Below are 22,673 nucleotides of genomic sequence, written 5' to 3'. Positions count from 1 at the left end.
TTAAAATCTGAGCTAAAAACAAGAGCAAGTTTCATAAGAAGTTTTCTCTTTTTATCTTAATTTTGAATTGCAGTGTGCTCAGCATTGAAGGAGCAGAGTAACAAAATGATTTTTTTCCCAAGTTGAAACTTGAACTTAAAAAAGTCCACACCATTATATTATTGTGGTTCAAATGTGGGTTTAACTAAACCTGCTTAAAGATTGTTGTTTTCTAAAGGTACTTCTAATCTGATAAATGAGCCTCAAAGGAACGGAAACTCCAATGTATTGATTCTGACTGCACTGACAGGTGTGGTTCATTCATAGTGAAGCTCATTGATCCACCCACCTGTCAGTTTGAGGTGGGCGTGGCTTCTCCAAACCGAGGCCCCCTCTTGATGTGACCACGCCCAATCAGCTGGTTCCTGAAGTCCTGCTGGGCTCTTTAACTAACTTTTCCTTCCTCCTCCGCGGTTTCGCGGCGACCCTGGTGGTGTGTTGGCTGCGCTGCGCTGCGTTTTGGTGTTTCTCTCTGTAACGGCGCCAGCAGCAGGTGCTGTCAGCATGTCTTTAGCGGATCAGCAGTGGAGTCCCACAAGCGTCCAGGTAACGGTGCTCCAAGCCAGAGGCCTCAGGATAAAGGGGAAAAGCGGCACCAATGACGCGTACGCGGTTATGCAAGTGGGCAAGGAGAAGTACCAGACGTCGGTGGTGGAAAAAAGCGTGGCTCCGGCGTGGAAAGAGGAAGCCTCCTTTGACCTGCCACCGCTGCTGCTTCAGGCTGGAGGAGGTGGAGGGAAGGACCGCAGCACGCTGCACGTCCAGGTCCTGCACCGCGCTCTGGTGGGACCTGACAAGCTGCTGGGTCAGGCTGTCATCAACCTGCTGCAGCTCAGTGAGGACAAAACCCGCAACAAGACAGAGTAAGTTCACTGTGGAAAAAAAAAAATCACACTGAATTTAAATTAGATCTACTAACACCAGATTAGAAAGAAATATAAAAGTACAACTCAATAGTTTAAAGTTGTTATGCATACAGATATAACTACTGGCCTTCTGGTTTTCCTGAATAAACATTGAGCAGAAAGTTTTAGTGAGTTTGCATTTCTTTATAACTAAATATTGGCAGGTGAAAGTAATTGCCTTTCACCTGCGCCACAGAGACATAACTTCTGTTTTGTTTTTTGTTGGGTTTTTTTGGTTCTGCTGTCAGTCATGCTGAACCTCTGTGGTCTCAGAGCTTCAAACTCCCATAATCCCATAAGTAAAGTCTCGATTTTTAAATAGCAGACAACCAAACCAGCAGCAGCATTTGTGAAAAGTTGTCCTGTGTGTTTAAATCTGAAGAATCTGTGATCTCTGCACCTTCGAGCCCTTTGAGATCGCACACGCTCAACCATGCATCACTGCACAGGCCCATTTACGTGGGTTTGGTTTCCGATTGTTGCCCACTCCCAGCGTTGCAGCTTAGAGGATTTGTTGCCTTGGTTGCAGCCTTGAAGGATGCCAAGCAGCATTACTCAAGCAAATGGATGCAGTTGGTTCAGAGATTAATTTTCATTGACTGAGCTTATTTATTTCCCTTTATACAGAAAGAAAAACGATATAAACTTTGTAGAAGAAGAATATCCAGAATTCACATATTTTTTTGAACTTGAAAGTCTTTCTACACACCAAATGTTCATTAAATTAAATAAAGAAGGAAAATCTTTACTGGGCACAAATTGATTTCTACCTCATTTAGAAATGATCAAGTTTTTGCCTCTACAATAGCATTGGTGATCTTGGAAAACCCCTTCATGATGAATTAAGACGACCAAACAGTCTCTATGTCCTTCACAATTTTTCACGCACCATAGCTTTATGGCAAAACCTCAAATCAGTGAGCAGAGGTTACAAACGCTGCTATGAACAATAGTTCTCTTTTTTTCTATTCTGCTTCCCATTAACACTTGTCTCTGTACATCGGAGGTTTCTCTGCCTCCACCGTGTGTTTTTTCAGTCTTGCTATTAAAACGCAAACAGCAACATAACCCAGTTCAATAAACCTAACCTGACTTTAAAGAATCATGTTTTTCCCTCTAAACTAGATTATAATAGCTGACTGGACCTTGCTAGTTGTTTTAAAAGTTTAATCTCCAGTGCCATGGATTTATTAGCATACTAAGATATGTAAAAAATCTGCCTCGTTCTCTCCATTTATAACTAGCCGTATGAAAATCAGCGATCGTCTTTAACACAAGAGGATCTCTGCGTGTTTCTTTTGCAGTGAATTCTGACACAGCTCATCTGTGTTGATCTTTCTGTGAGCTCCCTCCAGCTTTGGCCTCGCATTCCTGACCATTTTATCAATGAGAAAACAAACATTGACAACAACAGTGAAAGTCAGGGAAGGTCAGTTTTTCACAGCTGAACTACTGAGGTTTAACTGTGAACTAGGAAGGCCTTGTTTCACCACAGTGCAGTTCATGAACTATGATTATCAATTTAGAATAAAGTTTTAAAGTTGGGTGAAGATTAGGTCACGATGGCAGGGAAAGAAATGTCAACATATCGTATCATTTTTCCCCCCATTCCTGTTTTTATAGGAAAAGAACGCCAGGAAGTAATAAAATAGAACATGAAGCGGGTAGAATCAGCCTATTTGTTTTCCTATTTCATCATTTTCATCTGTGCCTTCTGTAAAATGTGAGATTGTCTGTCTTGGTGAAAATTGCACATCATCAAACTTCAACTTTTTCAGGTATTAGAACAATACAACTGCCATCTCTGCAAAGGCTAATGATTTACAAACAATCTGCAGTCAATGATTAAAGCACAGTGACTGTGAGCAGCAGGTAAATTAACACAAGAAATCGCAGTGCTTTTAATTATTTTCAACTTCATTGTTTATTTAAACCAATCTATTTTCTGAGTAAGGCTCAAACATAAACTGAAACTATTTGTGTAAATGATTCTTTTCTCCCTGTTTGACATTAAATCACAGTTGGAGTAAAGGAAATTATTCTATTTATAAATTGAAATTATTTATTTATTTCATCAATATCATTTTAATCAATTTCAGAAGTTTACATACACAAAGATTACCAAACTGCCTTTTAAGCAATTTGGGGAAACATAGATAATGATATCATGGCTTTTAGGAGCTTCTGATTTTGTAATTCGCAACATCTGAGTTAAATGAAGGTGCACCCGCCTTACAAAAGTAATTGAACAAACTGTAAGAGAAAAAGAAAACAATTTCTACATTGAAACAAGTTGAGAAGCAATATGAGCTGAAATGCCACTGAGAGAGGAAAAAGGTATCATTCCAAAAGCAACAAAGACCGTTTGTAAACTCCAAAAGCAAACATTTTTGGAGTTATATCCTGTGGTATGATTAAGCTAAAAATTAAAGCCAGGAAATAGAGGCTTGGGCACAAACTGGTCTTCCAGACAGACAATGACCGAGACCATACAGTCAGACTACAGGCCATATGTTGTCAAAGGAGTCGTCATCATTACGTTGAGGGTTTGTCTCACTGTCTGTTGTATTGGTGCGTTGCACAATCTTGGTGAAATAAAGTATTAGCTCTAAATTTTAATTTCAACTCAACAGCAACAGATGACTAGAAACAGCACAGCACTGTGTGGTCCTGGTGGACGGTGATCCCAGATGCACATTAAGCCTGGTTTTCTAATGGATAAATCAGGCTAACATGGAACCTTTGGGATATCCTGAACATCAGCCACATTGAAAATGTATGGACTGTTTGAAAGCCAAGACTCTGCCAGGAAACCAGTCAGCTTGTGGTCAATCCTCCAGCCATAGTTAGGCCAGGATCTTGCCTTTAGGATAATTTAGACCCTCTGTGAATCTGAATAAGTGCAGTAAAACGTGCTGTACTTGTTCACAATTTTTTTTTTTAATGAAGTGGTTTTATAAGCCCCTTTTGAAAGAATGATTCTAAACACACCATTAAAAGCTCTTCTTATCTTCCTTTTGGGCCTTTCTGATCCAGTAACATGACTTGGACAGTTTTAGTCCTTGGACTTTCTTCCTGCTACATTGTTACTTATTCAGCTGTTCTCCCGCTCCCAGCTGTGCTGTGAGATAAGAAATTCTTGAGTCACTCGGGGCCATTGTGTTATCAGCGGGCCAGGAAGGATGTGTCCAGAGAAAGTACGATGGGTATCTGCAAGAAAAAGAAATAAAAATGTTAAGTCATCTATCATTCTCCTCCGGTACTGTCTGCCCAGTAAAGTAGCACACTTTGTATCAGCTCAGAGAGGTTAAAAATCATCTGTAGAGCAAGCACCAGTTTAATTCCACCTCATGCAGAGTGTGTTGGGCTCCACCCAAATGCTTTTGCAACTTCCCCTCTGATTTCACTTGAGGAACTTGCTTCTTCTCTTTTTGTCTTATTTGTAGAGCGTGTCTGGCTTTGTGACCTGTGGTGTAGATGCTCTATTGTTGTACAATACTAAACAGTAAAATGCCCACTCTAACTTTTAGGCTTAATTTTAAAATATCCAGAAAATTGAGATCCTGAAGTAAATACTAATTATTACTATGATTAAGAGTTACTCTCCTGTCCTTGAAGTCAGGGATGATCTTGATTAAATATCTTGAATAGTTTTCCATGACTGATGGTTGTTTAGAGCAGAATATGCCATAGGTGCGTCTCGCTGGTTTAAGAGAAAAATAGCTGTCATAAATTTTACTTCTCAATTCACTGATTTGTCCAGATTCCTCTCTGAAAATATGATTATTGATGTAACTGGCAGAAATAAGCAAAGGAATGAAGGTGTGGCTAAATGTAGCTGTTGTCTTCCAACCTTTATTTCTGTTAATTATGATTTTCTGCTTACAGTTAATAAAAAACACAACATTAAAACTATAATGTTATCAGACCAATAAAAAACATTTTAATACACAAATGTGAGCTTAATAAAAACTATATTTTGTATCTGCTTAAAAGTTATCTTCTAAATGTACGTTTTAATCAAATAAACCTTGTTGGACTTCATATTCTGATTTATTGAATATGACTGTATTCAGTCAATGAATCAAGGAAATAAAGACTTTGCAAAGATAACAAATTATTAGAGGAAATGTTTACTTACTTAAGAATTCAGTCCAAAATATATATCTGCATCATGTTTGCAGACCTTGTGTAAAATTTCATGAGGCGCCATTTGGAAATTTGTTTGCCAAATTCACATTCAGCCGTGTGTTGAACTTAGATACCATCAAGGTTGGAAGATGTCACAGAGCGTGCGCTGATTCTCTTTGAAGGTCTTCTTCTGTGGTTTAGGTGTTGATTATTCAACACAGACTGGTGCTTGGTGGAGCCCAGAGCTGATTAATAAATCCACTCCTGGAGGCTGAGCTTATTAAGCAGAACAACTTGCAAATTTTTACAAATACGATGAGAGCTCAAATCTCTTAGCGGTGGGTAGAATTTTTTGCTTTAAATTATGTTAAAAACTTTCACACGTTTGGATTTGTTTTTCTTTAATTTATTACTGCAGCAGAATATAGAGGGTTTGTCTACATATCTATATATTTTTAATTCTTTTAGCTCAGAAAAGTGTCTAGTTTGCACAGAATGAAAGAGCTAAACAGCTAGTCTAAGAAAATCTGATCTAATCTGCCAGTGAAACTGTCCAAAAGATGCCAGGATTAATAAAATGAAGACTTGTCTATGCATAGAAATAAAAAAAAAAAAAGCTGAGTATTTTCTATTAATCTTCCTCCTTCTCACCTCCACATGATAAATCCAATATCTATTTAGCAGTGCATATCTGAAGGATGCTTTTGAATAAATCAAGCTGGATGCACAGATTATTTACAGTCTCAAGGCCTGAAATGTGCAGATAATTTCCAGGTTTCCCATCAGTGAGCAGGAGGCTGGGGGGGATGGCTGTGACAGCAGTGACTGAACCGTGTATCAAATTCCAGGAAAAGGCGGCTTCCCTCCTTAATTTTGTTTGTGCCACACATCTGAAGCATTCCTGAGGAAGGAGGAGGAGAGCAAATCTAAGCAATATAACTTGTGCAGGACAATGAGAGGAGAGCAATCCTCTGAGGTATTTTATGTCTGTTGTCTCCTGGGAAGCCTGTAAATTCAGGGAGTAAATACTGTGTGTCATATATAAACTCAAAACTATGAAAACATGCCCAGACAGTGGTGTTCTTAAAACAAAGAAAAGCCTGCAGCTACAGCTCAGCATGTTTCTGCTTACACTCACAGTGCCCCTTCCTGATTTCCTCATTTCCTTTAGAATCCAGATTTCAGCCGAAGCCGTTTTCTCAGTGGTGAGCTGACCTCAGCTTTTTGCCCGACAGGCATTTATTTAATGCTGAGTGGGCTCTTTTAGTTTTCTTTGTAAAAATTGTGCTGTCGACCACCAAACATCAATTGTTTCACAACCAGTATGAAGGTGGGGCACCTTTCTATTGACGACAATCAGTTTATTTAGAGTTTCTTTGTAGTGCTGTTTACTTCTTTCTGTTTTACACCAATTGTTTAAAAGGTAAAAAATGGGGTAAACTGGAGATTTGTTGCTTGTAAATTCTGTGGGAAGCAAAGACTAATCTGGTTGGTTTGAGAACAGAACTAATTCAGGAGTTAATTTTCAGTGGATTTAAATGTCTGGAGCATGAAGGGATGTTTGTGTCTCAAACAGGAAGTGATTTAAGATTAAATCTGCAAGTTCTTTATATCAAGAAGAAAAAGTTTGTTTGCTTTCTAAATCTTAAATTTGAGCTTTCCTATTCCTCTCTGTTCAACAATTCCTGTTGGTTTTATCATCAAAACTTAATTATAAACATCCAAACTGTCAGAGAATCCCTTCCTGTAGAAAACTGAATTAATTCCTTCTCTGACTTGGATCAAAAGTCGGTAAACTGAATGCAAACTCAACATCTATCAACTAAGCTGCTATTATGCACAAATGAAAACTGATTGCATCTCATTCTAGTCATGGAATATTTCAAAACACATGTAGAGATGTTTTCTTTTTGTTTCCAAAGAGCAGAAATTCCATATATGATTCATGTGGTCTGAAAACTGTTTAAAAAAATCCTTGCAATACCTCTCTGCGATGTCAAGAAATATTTTTTTACGTTCTTTGAACTGAGTCTTCCCTCAATTATCAAGGTGTGAAAGCACCCTTACATAGATTATGCTAAAATGGTTTAATTATGGAAGAAAAGTTGTTTGAGGCAGCAAAAGACTTGGTTGCGGTTGAGGGTCATCTTTCTGCAGGACGATGACACTAAACTTGCAGCCCAAACTGAAAGTGTTAGATCAAAGCAAAGTAGAACGATCCACCCAAAATCCAGATTTAAGTCCAACTGAGAATCTGTAGCTAGACTTTAAAATGCATCACTACCGATTCTCTCTATGTAATCTGACCCAAGCTGCACTGAAAGGTGATGGCCTGATTGAAATCAGGACCTCAATTTCCAAATCTTTATTTGTGTCTAAAAAAAATTAAAGTTTGAAACCACAAATCATTTGTCTTTCACTTTGCAAATACACTGGTTTGTGCTGGTCTGCCCCATAAAATCTCATTAAACAGCATGAAGTTCGTGGTTATAACATTACATAAAAAAGTTGAGTTAGTCTCAATACTTTTGCAGCTATAATCCGGAATTTGAATAGAAATCTTTTATCTTTATTTATTTCTTCAGAATAATATGTGCATACAACAACAGCGTTCATATAAGGATGGATTTCTAATATGTATTTCTTTTCCAGGTGGTTTAAATTGCTGGATAAAACCGGTAAGCCGGACAAAGACCGTGGAGAGGTCCTTCTGGACGTCCAGTTTATGAGAAACAACATGACCGCCAGCATGTTCGACCTCTCCGCTGCAGGGAAGTCCCGCTCCCGGCTGGGAAAGCTTAAGGATAAAGTCCGTGGAAAGAAAAAGGAGCAAGACTCCTCATCAGGTGTGGTGCCTTCGCCCACTCAGGTTCTGACAGACAGCGAAGAAGAGGACGCTAGTGGAGGTGGAGAGGGAGGAAAGTCGAAGCAAAACAAAAGGATGTCTTTGTTTTCTCCTAAATCCAACCTGCAGAAGAATTTGTCTCAGTCCATGTCCGTCCTGCCTGCGAAGAACTCCTCGCTGAGCGGGAGCCAATCATCTGGGCTGAACGTGGACCCCTCTGAGGGTCAGCATTTTTTCTATAACCCCTTCATTAACTTTCTGCATGCATGTTAATTTTCCTCATGTGTTTTCAGGCAAAAAGAAGTTCAAGTTCAAGATACACAAGCACTCCAGCAGCTCTGACAGCAAAGATTCATCCTCTGCCCAACAAAAACAGGAGCAAAGTAATTTGTGCATCAACGGCAGCCATGTTTACTGCGAGGAGCCGCCGCCTCGGACGGCTCGCGCCGGATCCAGCTTCAGCCTGTCAAGTTCAGGACACGGATCAATGGAGGATGTCCCGGAAAACCCGTCTCCATCTGTGGATTCACTTAAAGCAGTGAGGGAGTATTCACCCTGGATGGAAGAAGAGGAGGAAGAGAAAGAGGAGGAAGATGAAAATATTAACGATTTAAGAAAAGAGGAAGAAGAAAAGGTCAAGTTGGAAAAGGATATGAGGGAAGAGGAAGAGGAGGCCATCAGAAAACAACAAAAGGAGCTGGAGAGGTTGGCTGAAGAAACGTTTAGACGAGAAGAGGAGGAAAAGGTCAGGAAAGAGGAGGAAGAGCGACAAAAACTGGCAGAAGAAAAAAGGAGAGTAGAGGAACAAGAAAAGAGGCACAGAGAAGAAGAAAAAAGAATCAAGGAAGAGGAAAGGGCACAAGAGAGGAGGAGGCAGGAAGAGGAGCATAAATTAGCTGAAGAAAAAAGGAGACTGAAGGAGGAAGAAGAAAGGAGGATTGAAGAAGAGAAAGTCAGAAGGGAACAAGAGAGAGCTGAAGAGGAGAGAAGGAAAACGGAGCAAGAAAAGAAGCGGAGGGAGGAAGAAGAGATGTTAAGGAAGGAAAAGATGAGAATAGAGGAAGAAAAAGAGAAGGTTCGTCGAGAAAAGGAGGAAGCTAGGCTAATGGAAGAAAAGAGAAGAGAGGAAGAAAGGATTGAGGCTGAAGAGAAGTTCAGAAAAGAGGAAGAGGAAAGGATTAAGATGGAAGAAGAGATGAGAAGGAAAGAACGCGAAGAAAAGTTAGCAAAGAGGAAAGAACTGGAGGAACAGGAAAGGAGAGCAAGAGAAGAGCAAGAAAAGATGCAAAGGGAGGAAGAGGAGCGGAGGAAACAAGAGGAGAAGTTGGCTAAAGAAAAGCTGAGACAAGAAGAGGAAAGAAGAAAGGCCAAAGAAGAGCGTGCAAGAAGGGAGGAGGAGGATAGGATTCAGAAAGAGAAAATCAGAAGAGAGGAGGAAGAGAGGAAGAAAAAAGAGGAGGAAGAGGAGTGTAAAATTAGGCAAGAAGAACTGGAGAAGCTGGCTATAGAAAAGATGAGAAAAGAGGAAGAGGAGAGAAGAAAGGCTGAAGAAGAGCGAGCGAAAAGAGAGGAAGAACAACAGATCCAGAAAGAGAAAATAAGAAGAGAGGAAGAGGAGAAGGCCGAGAAACAAAGGTTGGAAGATGAAATGAGACAAGCAAAAAGAAAAGAAGAAGAGAGAATGAAAGAAGAGCAAGCAAAAATGCTAAAGGAGGAAAAAAGAAAAAGAGCAGAAGACGAGAGAATAAAAGCGGAGAAACAAAGAGAAGAGGAACTGGAGAAAATGAGGGTTGAAGAGGAGAGAATAAGGAGGGAGGAGAGGAATGAGAAGGAAAGAAGGGAAGAGGAAATAAGGAAGCAGGAAAAGTTGGCAAAAGAAAAGAAGGAAAACAAAATAAAAGAAGAAGAGAAAAGTGTTGGAACAAAAATCAAAATGGGAGTTCCTGTAGAAATCATTTCCACTAATCCTTTTGATGAAAACTTCACTCTGCCTGAGGAAACTCCCAAATTGTCTAAAGCAAAATCTGATGATCAAAGGTTAGTGGATCAATATTCAATTGGTATTTCACTGATGATTCAGCATAATTAGGTGGAATGACAAATCTTTTCTCACCATAAATCTTTAAAAATATGTTCCTCACCTCATCCAGTGTATGTGGATGTTTCCCTTTTACTTATTCTTCTAAGAATAATTAATTCTGCATATGTCATCAATATGACATATGTGATTATACAGTATTCTGTTTAAATTTGCAGAGTGAACTGTTTCTAGGAAAGGCTCAGCAGTTTATCATTTTCGACTCTAATACTCCTCAAAGGGAAAATATTTCAGGATATGACGGGATCCTCTGCAAAGGAAATAAAACAATGGTTCTAATGTTTTTTGCTCTTGTCCTGTTAAGCCTCTGTAAATGATGACTTTGCAGGATGAAGTTTGGGTAACATGCACAGCTTCAAAAATAACCTGATGCATGGATCACTAATGAAAACTTGCAGCTTGTATTCACTGGCACACTTTAGGTGTTTCTCCACTGAAATATCTGCCAACTTAACTCCAGCAGTCCATCACATTTTTACTCTCACTTCTTTTTCTGGAGAGATGTTGAATTCAGGAATATATTCCTGCATCCACACGTCAGAGAAGCGCTCCACCTTGACCTCCACCTTGACTTCGTCAGCATGTCTTGCTCATAAATTTTGCTCGCAAGGATTCCACATTCCACATACAAAATTTAAACTGTATCAGTCTACATGTAGCCTTTGTGCTCCTGGCGCACATCTGGGATATATTTTCTCCAAGCTGTCAGCAACTTTTGAATCTTTGTTCTTGAAAGTCTTAAGAACAACAAACAAAAATGCAGGATGACTGGATTTATTGCAGCAAAAGGCATGTGACAGTAACTGGATTTAAAGTTTATGCCGGAACTTTGCTTCTTAAACCAGAAAAACGGCTAAACAAATAATCTGTCATTCATTCAGTCTGTCAAAATATGTGCGTCCCAAACTGAAGTAAATGGATCAAAGTACACACCAATTCAATAAATTAGAATATTATTGAAAAGTCGATTTATTTCAGAAAAGTTATGACTGTGAAAAATATACATAGATTAATTACACTGACATTTGAAAGGGTTTATTTCTGTTGTAGTAATTTTCCACTTAAAGTTAATGAAAATTACATTAAAAATTAGAATAATATTACAATACACCATTAAAAACAGAAATGTGCAAAAACGAAAAGTATGCTTACATTCAAAAGATACTTCTGTCTCCAGTGGTCAGTGAGGCGGGACACGGTGACCAATTAGGCCAACATGTTGTTTTATGTATGTTTCACACCAGATCTGTCTAGTTGCTGTCTAATTCCCCCACAGTGGACCCCTAAATTTAATTCAGCGCAGGGAAAATCGTAGCTTTTTTTTTTTTTTTTTTTTTTGTGTGTGCGTTTAGTTTTTGAGCGACATCAATGCAGACACAAAATAATTTGTATATAGAAATGCCAGTTTCACTCTTTAAATTTATGGAGCTTGATTCCACTTTTTTCCAGATGTGGAAAGTCATAGAAAGCAGGAAAAGAGGATTTCTAGACTATATTTCTCTCTCATTGTCTGAAATGTGTCTCCTACTCCCCTTTCTGTGTCCATCTTCTTTTCTGTCTTGTGTTCTTCTAACCCCACATCCAGATGTTCTTACTCACTTCATGCTTACTTCCTCCTTTGTGTGATTCCTTTCTGCAGTCCTCTTGCTTTTGCGGATTACATATTTGCTGCAGAAATATTTGCTGTAATTTTACAGTGAAGTTTTGATTAAGATTATAATGTAAACACCAAGGATTGGACTAAACTTTAAGGGGAAAACTTGTGTAGGAACATGGGACAACAGGAAGAGAGGCCAGCTTACTTGAAAGGATAGAGGAGATATTTAAAAAACATTTCAGAAATTTGCATCAACTAATGTAAATTTGAAAGATTGATTTTAAATGATAAATATTTGGAAACAATGAACTTCTGTACAAAGCTTAAAATCAATTACTAAAAGTAGTTTTAAATGTATTGGAGTAAGTATTAATTATTTAAATGGTTACATTGTGGTTGAAGGATTAAGATGTAGCTGAAGTTAGCCTGCAGAACAATAAAAGAGGCAGTGAATAGGGATTTAAATACTTGATGAAAATATTAGTGTTCATCTGAACGTTTCCCATGTCTTGTTTTTCAGTCTGTTAGAGCTCTGTGACCGATCGTCTCAACACTTCTCTTCTAAATGCAACAGGCGGCTGATACCTGCATAAATATTGCATGGCTTTGAGCTCATGTGTTAGTTTGAAGGAGAGAGCAGCCTGGGCTGAAGGATGAAGAGCATTTCACAGCCTTGCCTCATTGTATCAAGTATGATGTGAAGAAGCTGTTTACAGTTCACTGCTAGAGTATTCATCCTTCTTGAGAGTTTTAACATTTCATCACATTGCAGGGACAAATATCTGTATTTATTTGGGATATTGTGAAATATGCATTTTATTTTGTGTTAGTTTAAATGAAGTAGAATGATTTTTTTTAAAAAAGCTCAAGACCTCTAAAGTTTAGTTGGCATTTGCATCAACACCTACCCAAGCCAATATTTAACTACAATTTTATCTGATTGCTTTGTAAATCAACAGACTAAACATTTATTTATTTATTTTATTTATTTTATTTATTTTATTTACTTATTTATTTATTTATTTATTTTTAAGCAGCTGAAACTCATATTGGATGGAAAGCATCTGTAAACATTAATTTTCAAATCTCCTCACAATCTAAATAGGATTTAGGTCTTAACTTTGACTAGGTCATTCTAACACATGGAAAAACTTCAATCTAAACTCTTCAGCTCTATATATATTTTTAGGGTGGTTGAACTGAAAGGTTAATCTTTCTTTTCTGGCTGCTAACAGATTTTCTTCCAGGATTGCCCTTTGTGCTTTTCTTTCAATCATTTTCTCATCAACTCTGAACTTCTTCTCTTTCTGTGCTAAACAAAATCATTCCCTCAATATGAGTCACTATAGGAAAGATGTGTAGTAATGGTTTCATAGGATAATTAACAGAAGGCATCCAAGTACCCACTTTCAGATGCTTGCAGTATTTCCTACTGCAAGCATCAGTAGGAAACTTTAAATAGGACTTCTTATGGCAGTCTTGAGCGGTGTTGTTATTCTTGCTACTCTTCCATAAAAGCCAGATCATTATTTTCCTTCCATTTGATCGCCATCGCCACTTTGTGTTAGCTTATCACATAAAATATTAATAATCTACATTGGACTGTGCGTGAGATGGTCAAGGGATCTAAAAGCTTTTGAGAGTCTCTTTGGTGGAAATAAGGATCACATAGAAACAAAGAGGGGGAATTTAGGGGTAGTAGCAATACTAGATGTACAAGATTTTAAAAATCAATAGTTACAATAAAATACTGTACAGTGGTCAGAATAGAAATATCATGAAACATTTCTTCTTGTGCACCGTTTGTGGTTTAATCCAAAGATGGGCAACTGAATTGGATTACTAATTTAAATATATACATAATGTTCATGTGTATTAAACTCTAAAAAACACAACAGATTATTTGTACTATATCAGATAACACAGAATAAAAATGGAAATATTTGTGTTTGAATATGTTTTCTTGACTCAGTATTTTTGCTTCACTGTGGAATGTCTGATTAATTGACAGCCAACGTTTGCCCACACTTGTATCTCTGTCATTTTCAGAAGTCAGTCAGCTGCGTCATCAGTGGAAAGCGGGGCAGCTTCCACCAGCGAAAAGGACCCAACTAACATTCAGCGGGAAAAGAGAGCGGCTCCCAAGCCTCCGGGAAGGAATCAGTTGGAGAGACAGAAACAGAAGGAGGAGGAGATGTCGACACAACATCTGCCACAAATTAACAAGCAGAGTAAAGACAAAGATGTCAAAACTGTCAGCGTTGCTCCCCAGCGCTCAGTGCAGATGATCGCTCCTCTAAACAGGTCTTCCAAAGATTTGAGAAACACCCAGAGCACGACGGAACATGATTCTGCCCAAGAAGAAACAGGCAAACACAATAAACGTCCTGCTCCATCCATACCGTGCACTGCTGAAGATGAGCTTCACAGAGGCGTGGTGGAGATTAAAGACGGAGCTGTTTATGGTTTAAACCCATTTGAAGATGATGATGAGGAGGAAAATGAGCTCACGGTTCATAATGATGCAACAACCTTTGTTACAACTAATCCAGCAGTTTGGCCTCCTGTCAAATCACAAGCTGCTGACAAAGATTCTGCTAAAGTCAAATCCTCAAAAATAGCTCGAGCTCCCCTACCGCCTGATCCCAATGACACTCCTTCAAGCGCCATTGTCAATCGAAACCATGGCGAAACTGATCTTTTAGATGACATTGGAGAAACTGCTCCAAACAAGGCATGCAACACACAACAAGAGGTCAAAAGTCACGTACAGGTCCAAGAGAATCCAAACAAAGAGTCCAAGAAGATTGTGACCATGGCTGGTGCAAGAGAGGAGGGACCTCCTGCAGTTTCACGCAGGTAAGACGCTTTAGTCCTCAGCATTAATTTGTCTAATTTAATCATTGGTATGTCTGCAGTACCTTGCAAATTATCATTGTTCACACTTTGTCAAATCAGAACCATCATTGGGATTTGATGTGATGGACAAGCACAAAGAATTGCAGCATTTTCAAGTAGAGCCTCTGAGAAAGTAACATTAGTAAATAAACAGCATCATAAAAAACAGGGATTACAGCAGACAGGATAGGGACAACACAAAGTTGTGGAGAGGTTTAAAGCATGATAGGGATATAAAACAATATTCTAAGCTTTGTGCATCTCAGAGAGCATTGATCAATTAATCATTAAAAAATGGAGAGTGTATGAAAATCTGTTGGAGGTACACACAAAGACTTGAGAGTGAGGCGGTGCTTTACCTTGCAGCAGAACCATGACTTCTCCATATGTTAGAACAGTACAATGTTCAGATCTTTAAGAATATGCTTGAAAGATTTAGAAATTATTTAGATGCGATGCAATCTGAAGGAGTTTGAGCATTTCTAAAAATAACATGCAAAAAAAAGGGTTTCAATAGTTGATGGCTTTCATTCAGTTGATATGTAATTTTTAAACAAATTCCCTTGCCTTTGCTACATTTTGCTTCATCTTGCCATTCTCTTTACATGTTTCATTCTCAACCCTTTTGTCATTGTAGACTTCAGCCTGTAAAACCCCTTAATCCTCTGGAGCAGCCGTCTGACTCAGTTGGTAAAGTTGGAAATGATAACAAAGCCACAGAATTAGACTGTAATGGAGTTCAGGACAAAACAAACGTATGTATTCTTCTTTTTTTTTCTTTTCAATTTTAGCTAAATGTCTAATGCCAATCTAGAGATTGCTGTGACGTTTCCTTTGGTTTTCATGATCAAAGATTATCGTTGTCTCTTTACTTCATGTCCCTCCTACAGGTTGGCACAAGGAGATCAGGGCCATACTCCCAGCTAACTCGAGAGGAACTGATCGCTCTGTTGTTGAAACAGGAGAGCCAGCTCTCCGAGAGAGATAAAAAGATATCAGAGCTGGAGCAGTACATTGACAACTTACTGGTGCGAGTCATGGAAGAGAATCCAAGTATCCTCATGTCCATGAGCTCTTTAAAGAAGTCTGCCTAAGTGGATTTATAGCTGACACTCTGAATCAGATCAGATCCCTGTGCTCTGACTTTATTCATTTCACGACTACATGAAAGACCTGACTTCCAAAGATGTGTTCATCGCTGAATGCTGGCTCTTTTGTAGTAGGATAAACCTTAAGGTTAATATATCAACAAGAAAAAGAAAAAAGAAAAGATGAACTATTACTGTGATGACTGTAGCAGTTTCAATTAAATCTTTTTTATATAAGAAAATTCTCTCAAGTGTAAAAGGATATTCATATATGTTCATTGCTTTCATGTAGAGCGTAAATTTCAAGCTTTAAAGACTTGCTATACTGGCTGGTTAAATCAAAACAGTTTTCCCCTTGCCTGGTCAAAAAGAGCCTTATATGTTATACTATGTGCTGTAATTAGATTTTTTTTCCTCCTTTTTTCTTTGCATTCTGCAAACCAAGAGCACTTTATCTTTGAATGTTAAACACTGAAAAATATACACTGTCTGGAACTGGCTGAGGTGTTTTTGTATATTTGCAAAATAAAATAAAAAATGTATAAATCTATTTCTTGTTTCATTTATTCAGTTATATGTTAGTGTTATGAAAAGGCATGAATGAGGAAATCATAACAGAATAAGCAAATATGTCATTTACATTACATGTACATAGGTTATATTGTATTTAATAAATAATGTTCAATTATTTTCTGGTTCATGTCACAAATTATGAGCATTTGTGAAATGGTTTTGAATGCATTTTTTTGCACTATATATATACGTATATATATGATGCATTCACTGCAAAAACATTAGTTGGGGAACTTCAGTGTGTAAAAACAGGTTTAAAGTCTACAAAAAGCTTGAACTTTTTTATTTAAAAAAATCTTGGCATCTAACAGTTTTAGAGTTTATCTAAAGAAGAAAAACAAATGTGCCCTTAGAAGTATTTTTATTATACTAATCTGCAGAATTTCAATGGAAAATAGAAATTGACATACATAAAATTGAACATTAACAATCATATTTTACTGTGACGACAATGCTAATACAGTAATTACATTGCATTTGGAGCGCAACTCACTTTTATTTAGCGAATTCAGAATGCTAACTTTTTACATAAGTTTAATATTCTACAGCTGAGGTCTCTTCTTATTCTTGCTACCACATTTCATTGTTTATTATTGCAGAGGGAAAACAAAGGTTGTATAATATGCTTACTGAAGCATAATCGGATTATCCTTGAACGCTCGTTCAAGCGTAATTTCCCAAACGGAACTGTCGTTAGCTCGGTCATTTCTACCCGGAGACATCTAAGCTTCGCACCGGGTACGTTTGTTGGTCGTACACCGCTAGCGCGCTTCCTGTTGTCACAAAGTGTAGTCCAGGTTAAACAAGTGGATGTTTATGATTGGAAAATGTTCGCAGCGGGTTTGAAGTGTCCGGGCTGCGGCTCCTCCAACATAGTGGACGATGATCTCTACTGCCAAGCCCAGCTGGTGTGCGTGGACTGCGGCACGGTGGTGTCTGAGGGGACCCTGGCCGATGACCCGGTGGGGGGTACAGGTAGGAACAGGACACTTCGTTCATAGAAAATGTCAATTAACAACCCTAGTTTCATATATACATGCATTTATTCAGATTACAGTACGCAGATTATCACTAAGAAAGATTAGCCATTGATCAGATAACTGTATTATTCATCATTCTAGATAAAATCATTTATATAGCCCTTAACACAGCCACAATATTGGTGAGCAAAGTGTTTACTAAATTCAATATATCAAAAAAAGAGAAAGAAAATCAGAAGTGCCACCATATTTTTTAAAAAAAGTTAAAATAACGTGTAGCTTTAATAAAAATCTTTCAAGATTTATTCTGTCTTTAAAAGTCAAGCATTTTTTTATTTCTTTTCTCCATCTCATGAAATTTACATTTAATTGGTTTTTGTGTGATAATATTTATGTTTGCTGTCATAAAAATAATTTCCTGCTTTTTTCTTCCTGCTGTGAAACCAATTTTGAATTACATTTGTTTCTAAAATGTGTGTGCCAGATAAAACATTTAATTTACTTTGCCTTGAGAGACACAGACCTGTAAAATACTTCCTCTACTGCTTCATCTTCATGACTTGAATGCTTAATCTATGAGAAGTGAAAACAGAAACGCACTGTGAAGGGTTAACTAAATATTACCTCAATATACTGTTGGAGCACCTGACTTGCTTTTCATCAAATTTATGTGGAAGGTGTCAGGAGAGGGAATACTCTTAAGGCTTCATGTCTGAGTCGATATATTCAGCTTTCATGCTGCTAAAATGTGGACCAGATGAGGGAAATCGGTTCTACACATCAGCCTCGAACAAAGTAAGAAGTTTGTTCCTGCGTTAGAAGTTGATGTTGACTAAAAGAGGAATGATCAAAAATGTAAACGGGTGAATTTTTAATGTTTGAGTTATTTTCAATGGATTCCCAGGTAAAATGCCGATCGTTTGGTTCAATTTATTGTTGACGTGTATTTTTTCTTTCTACAGATGTCAGCTACAGCAGGACCACAGCAGTGACCAAAAAACCCTGCCTCAATCTGATAAAAGGTGAGCTTTTCTGTCCCAAAGCAGTTTGTGCTCGTTATATGTATACACTTTTTACTGCGTAAAAGCCTTCAGCCACTACAAGATGATTTTCCCCCAAGGAGCCAGACCTTCTTTTAATCTTTTAAAGTGGCCTGCGCAGTACTTTTTTAGACTTTCTGGAGGCTTTTCAAACCTTTTTTTTTAGCACAAAGTTGATAGACTGAAGAATGATTCACCTCTGATGTGTTTTGTCATCTTTTTGCAAGATGTACTTTTTCATTTTCTTCTCAACATGAAGTGTTGTTGGGATAGTTTTTAGGCCTGAGGCTTGTTAGTCCTTCTTTTAATCCAGTTTTTTCAGTAAGACCTGAAGAATGATGAAAACCTCGGTGAAAAAAGCAGGTTCTCTTCTAAAAGTTGCTTTAAAATCTACTTTTTAGTTCAGATTATTTTTTTATGTGTCTGTTAGCTGCAAAATAACAACTTGTGCTTTTGAGACAGGGTGGTTTTTAATAAACAGTTTTTCTTTGTTTTGTGCGAACAAGACAATACATGTTGTTATATTCTCAAGAAAAAGAAACTACTTGGCTAGTTTATGTCTTGCATTTATTAATACTTGTGCTTATCAGGAAAAGATGTTATTGTCATCCTTTTTAGAGCCTTTTCTTTAATCCCAATGCCTCTTGACCCCTCTTACAGAGCTTTAGCTGAAAATACACATTAAATGTGAGAACAGTTGGTAGTAAAAGTCACTCCAACCAGTTAGACCTATTATGTTCTGTAAAACCTGCATGCATAGTGTTTTAAATATAAAAATAAATAGCAAAATCTGTGTCAAAACAGTCTTTCGCTATTGCTGTATTGCAGATATTGATTCTGCCATGATTTGTGAATAATTTTTCTTCCTAAATGAACCACTACCTGAATGTTCACTGGTCAGCAAAACAAAATAATAATAGTAATTAAAAAAAAAAAACAAGAAAGAAGCCAAAAAATTTTTTAAGACTTTCAGAAATCCTGTTCAACTCTAGCTTAAGATCACTATAGGAAAATATCTAATTTAAAAGAAGAAAAAATATTGTGTCTGGAATATTCATACAAAGTAATTTTTTTTTCCTTTTGCTACATTTACATTAAGGTCTGGAGCGCGTGAAAGAAATGTGTCGGATTCTCCGGCTCAACAGTGAAATAGAGGATCTGGCATTGACGTATTTCAGGCAGGCCTACCAGCAGGAGAGCTTCATCAACGTGACCCTCCAGAGGAAGGAGGTGCTTGTTGGTTGCTGTGTGTACGTGAGCTGCAGGCAGCGGAACTGGCCGATCACTTTGGGAACCATCAGCAGCCTCCTGGATGCTGACCAGACGCTGGTGGGAGGCGTATACCAGGAAATGATCAAGATCCTGAACATCCAGGCTCCTTTTGTCAATATCGCAGATGTCATAGGAGCACATGTTCAGGAGTAAGTGGTGTGGAAGCTTCTTTTATGTTTGGTTACTTGAAATAATTGTGCAGGAGTCACTGCAAGAGTTCTATGAGTGAGCATGCACAAAACTTTCAATGAGATGCTAGAATGGATCATCAGCAAATTATCAGGGGTGCTAAGTGTGGTGTGGGGATAGAGGGTGGCTTCATACTGATGTGCTCTGACATACTGACCATTATCATGCAAAAAAATTGACAGGCCTGGTGTCCTTTCTATGTTTTCCTGCATCTCAACCATTAACTGCTGTATAAAGACATTAGCAGCAACATACAATGAGGTTTTCCATCTTTTTGATGTGCATTTGTGCTTTTTAGTCTGTTGGATGGTCCTTAACCATTGTGAATAAGGACTACTAAATTCCACTTCTGCTTAAAACTAACAGCAGCAGAAATGAGCAAACACTTGGTGCTGAGCTTATTATGTGAACTATTTCTCAGTCCAATGCTCCGATGAACATTTGTAAACCCTTAATAGAGCACTGTTGATGCGATGACGTGCTGAAGGCAGCGTGTCGGATAGAGCAGGAACGTCTTAACGGGACAAAGTCCTAATTTCAAGGTGTTAAATTGCAAAGTCAAATTTCTTTTGAGTCATGTTTGATATATACAGCATTTTTATAACAACTGAACGTGACAAAGTTACTCGATCGTGCTACAAAATGATACCATGTAGTTGGAAAACACAGAATACTGCCCCTTTAGACACAGTTCACAAAAGTTTTCAGTCAAATCTGATTACACATATTTTTTGTTTTGACAGATATAAAATAAGTGCACAACACGTTACTAAAGAGCTGGCAGAGGACTCCAAGGTGCTGACCAAACGAGCCGTGGCGTTGGTGGAGTTGGCAGGAGATTCCTGGATCGTGACCGGACGACGGCCCCTACCGATCATGATGGCAGCAACGTATTTGGCCTGGCAGTCTTTGAACCCCAACAAACATCGCCTCAGGCTCTCCCTCGACAAATTCTGTCACTTGGCCAAAGTGCAAAAGCGTAATCCAGCTGTAACGAGAATAACAGAGCTGAAGGAAGTGCTATGTAAGCTTGGACGGGAACTTCCCTGGGTCAGGGAAACAGTGACTCAGGACGACGTTGTTCGGCTGGTGGGGGATATTCTAGAGCATCGGCACACCCTGCTAACTCGGGCTCTGAGAACCCATGAGACGGCGATGCAAGCTGATTGCTCTCAGGCCAGCGCTTTGAACTTTCCAACAGAGGAGGTGGCACCTTCCCAACGCTCTGAGAGCAGGGATCAGACTGCAGACGCTTCCTCTGTGGTGCAACTCTGTCCCCCTGACAGAATGGAAAACCAAGAAGGAGATGACTCTCACCAGACTGAAGACCTGGAACCAAACTGGGGTAAAAGGGTCCTGTTTGCTCCTCCCTGTGTGATTCATGCCAAGAGGAGGAGAGAGGAGCCGCCTGTGCTGAACGTTACCGGCGATGAGGAAATCTCAGACAGCGAGATCGATTCATACATTCGCACTCCACAAGAAGCTCGAGACTTTGCCCTGATGCAGAAGGCAGTGTCCTCCTCTGACAGTGGGAACTCATAGCTAACTTATACTTGTTTAATTAAGAATTAACCTTTTATTATTTTTTTTGAAGGATGTTTAATTGTTAAAGATTTTACAAAAAATGTTTTTGCATTTCTGATTCATTACAACTGAACATACCACTTTCCTGCTTGGTGCAGAAATTGTTTTTTGACTACTACTTATTTTAAATTTATGTTGCTTAACATTATTATGTTGGTGAAACAATAAAGCAATTTATTTGCACAAATTAATAGTTGAAAAGGAACTTTCACATAGATGTGAGACTTAATTTATGTTTTTTACTGTCCGGGTGACTTAAGATTTGTCTGCACAAAAATTTTACTTCATAAAATTTATATTTCCTACAATTACTATGCAACACAGGAAGAGAAAATTGCAACTACCAGATCCTGATTGAAGTTAATTTGTCATTTACAAAGTGATTTAATCTTTATAAGGCAATTTATTACCTCATAAAGTATCCTAAATCATGTTTTTAGCTTAAGTAAGCTTTTCCTCTCAAGAATTTATAAGAATTGTGAATTTAAAATGATTGATACCGTATTGCACACTGAATAGAGTGCATATTTACAGTGTTTAAGGCTGTGACTGTAGTTAATATTGCGGTATAATGTATGCAAAATTACATTTAGCTGCAAATACACAAAAATCAGGTCAAACAACACAGTTGAAATATTCTCATAAAGTCAATAAGTCCCTCATCAGGACCTTCCTGGAAACTGAAATATGAATCAGAATAATTATTTAGTGATACATAGAAATGTCATCAAAGGTGGATAAGGAAGATGTATTCGTTCTGTGTTCACTGAATTTAAATTCACAGCAACCACAAAAAAAATTGACAGGTCTGACAGACCTGGAGTTTCCTCCATCTGAATTCATTTGTTTTCCTGCACTGTTTTATAACTCCGCCGAGAGAACCAAACCATTCAGCTGATTCGGTCTAAATGAAGCAGCGTAGTGATTTGAATACCATCAGTCACAGTTTTTCTCAATTTGAAGCCAGTTCCAACTTTGTGTTTCATAAAAGTACAGAACCGGGTTTGAAGCATCAGAGCCTTGGAGTCTGAGGATTCTGGCATTTTGGACGTTCTGTGGTTCCTGACTCTAAAGAAACATGATCTTGCATGTTGGACAAGCCCAGCTTGTTGAAGAAAAAACAAGATGAGCCCCAAACATAACCTCTGGTCCTATAATAATTTGCTTTTAATTTGTTTTGAAAAGTTATTTTTGAACTCTCATACAAAAACTAGGTTCTTTTCAGAGAATCTATAGCTTCTTTCTTTTATTTATTGGCTGTGATCAGGTTAAGGTGCCTTCAGGATGACCCACAAAAATTAGATTTTACAAGAGCACAGTTCTTTAGTGCATTTGGGAGTAATTATCTCATTTTCTCTTCACCTGCCACAGGATATTGAACATTTCTTTAGAAACTCCTATTGCTCAAAGCCAAACTGAGGCATTTAAAACCAC

At 38.1% G+C, this 22,673-nt stretch overlaps 2 protein-coding genes across 2 annotated transcripts; both read left to right on the top strand.

The window, feature by feature from the left end:
• Window positions 1-399: 399 nt before the first annotated feature.
• Window positions 400-16,151, top strand: rab11fip1b (RAB11 family interacting protein 1 (class I) b). Its single transcript, XM_028026152.1, has 6 exons — window positions 400-902; window positions 7,728-8,143; window positions 8,214-9,957; window positions 13,665-14,474; window positions 15,151-15,268; window positions 15,404-16,151. The coding sequence occupies exons 1-6, from the start codon at window positions 544-546 to the stop codon at window positions 15,605-15,607; spliced, it is 3,651 nt and encodes a 1,216-aa protein (XP_027881953.1). The 5' UTR covers window positions 400-543; the 3' UTR covers window positions 15,608-16,151.
• Window positions 16,152-16,878: 727 nt separating this feature from the next.
• Window positions 16,879-21,454, top strand: brf2 (BRF2 general transcription factor IIIB subunit). The gene is made up of 4 exons (XM_028026514.1): window positions 16,879-17,149; window positions 18,117-18,176; window positions 19,294-19,615; window positions 20,399-21,454. The coding sequence occupies exons 1-4, from the start codon at window positions 17,002-17,004 to the stop codon at window positions 21,195-21,197; spliced, it is 1,329 nt and encodes a 442-aa protein (XP_027882315.1). The 5' UTR covers window positions 16,879-17,001; the 3' UTR covers window positions 21,198-21,454.
• The last annotated feature ends 1,219 nt before the right edge of the window (window positions 21,455-22,673 follow it).

The sequence above is a fragment of the Xiphophorus couchianus genome, chromosome 8, assembly GCF_001444195.1.
Source record: "Xiphophorus couchianus chromosome 8, X_couchianus-1.0, whole genome shotgun sequence".
Classification (NCBI taxonomy): Eukaryota; Metazoa; Chordata; class Actinopteri; order Cyprinodontiformes; family Poeciliidae; genus Xiphophorus; species Xiphophorus couchianus.
This window is presented reverse-complemented; position numbering and strand designations above follow the sequence as displayed.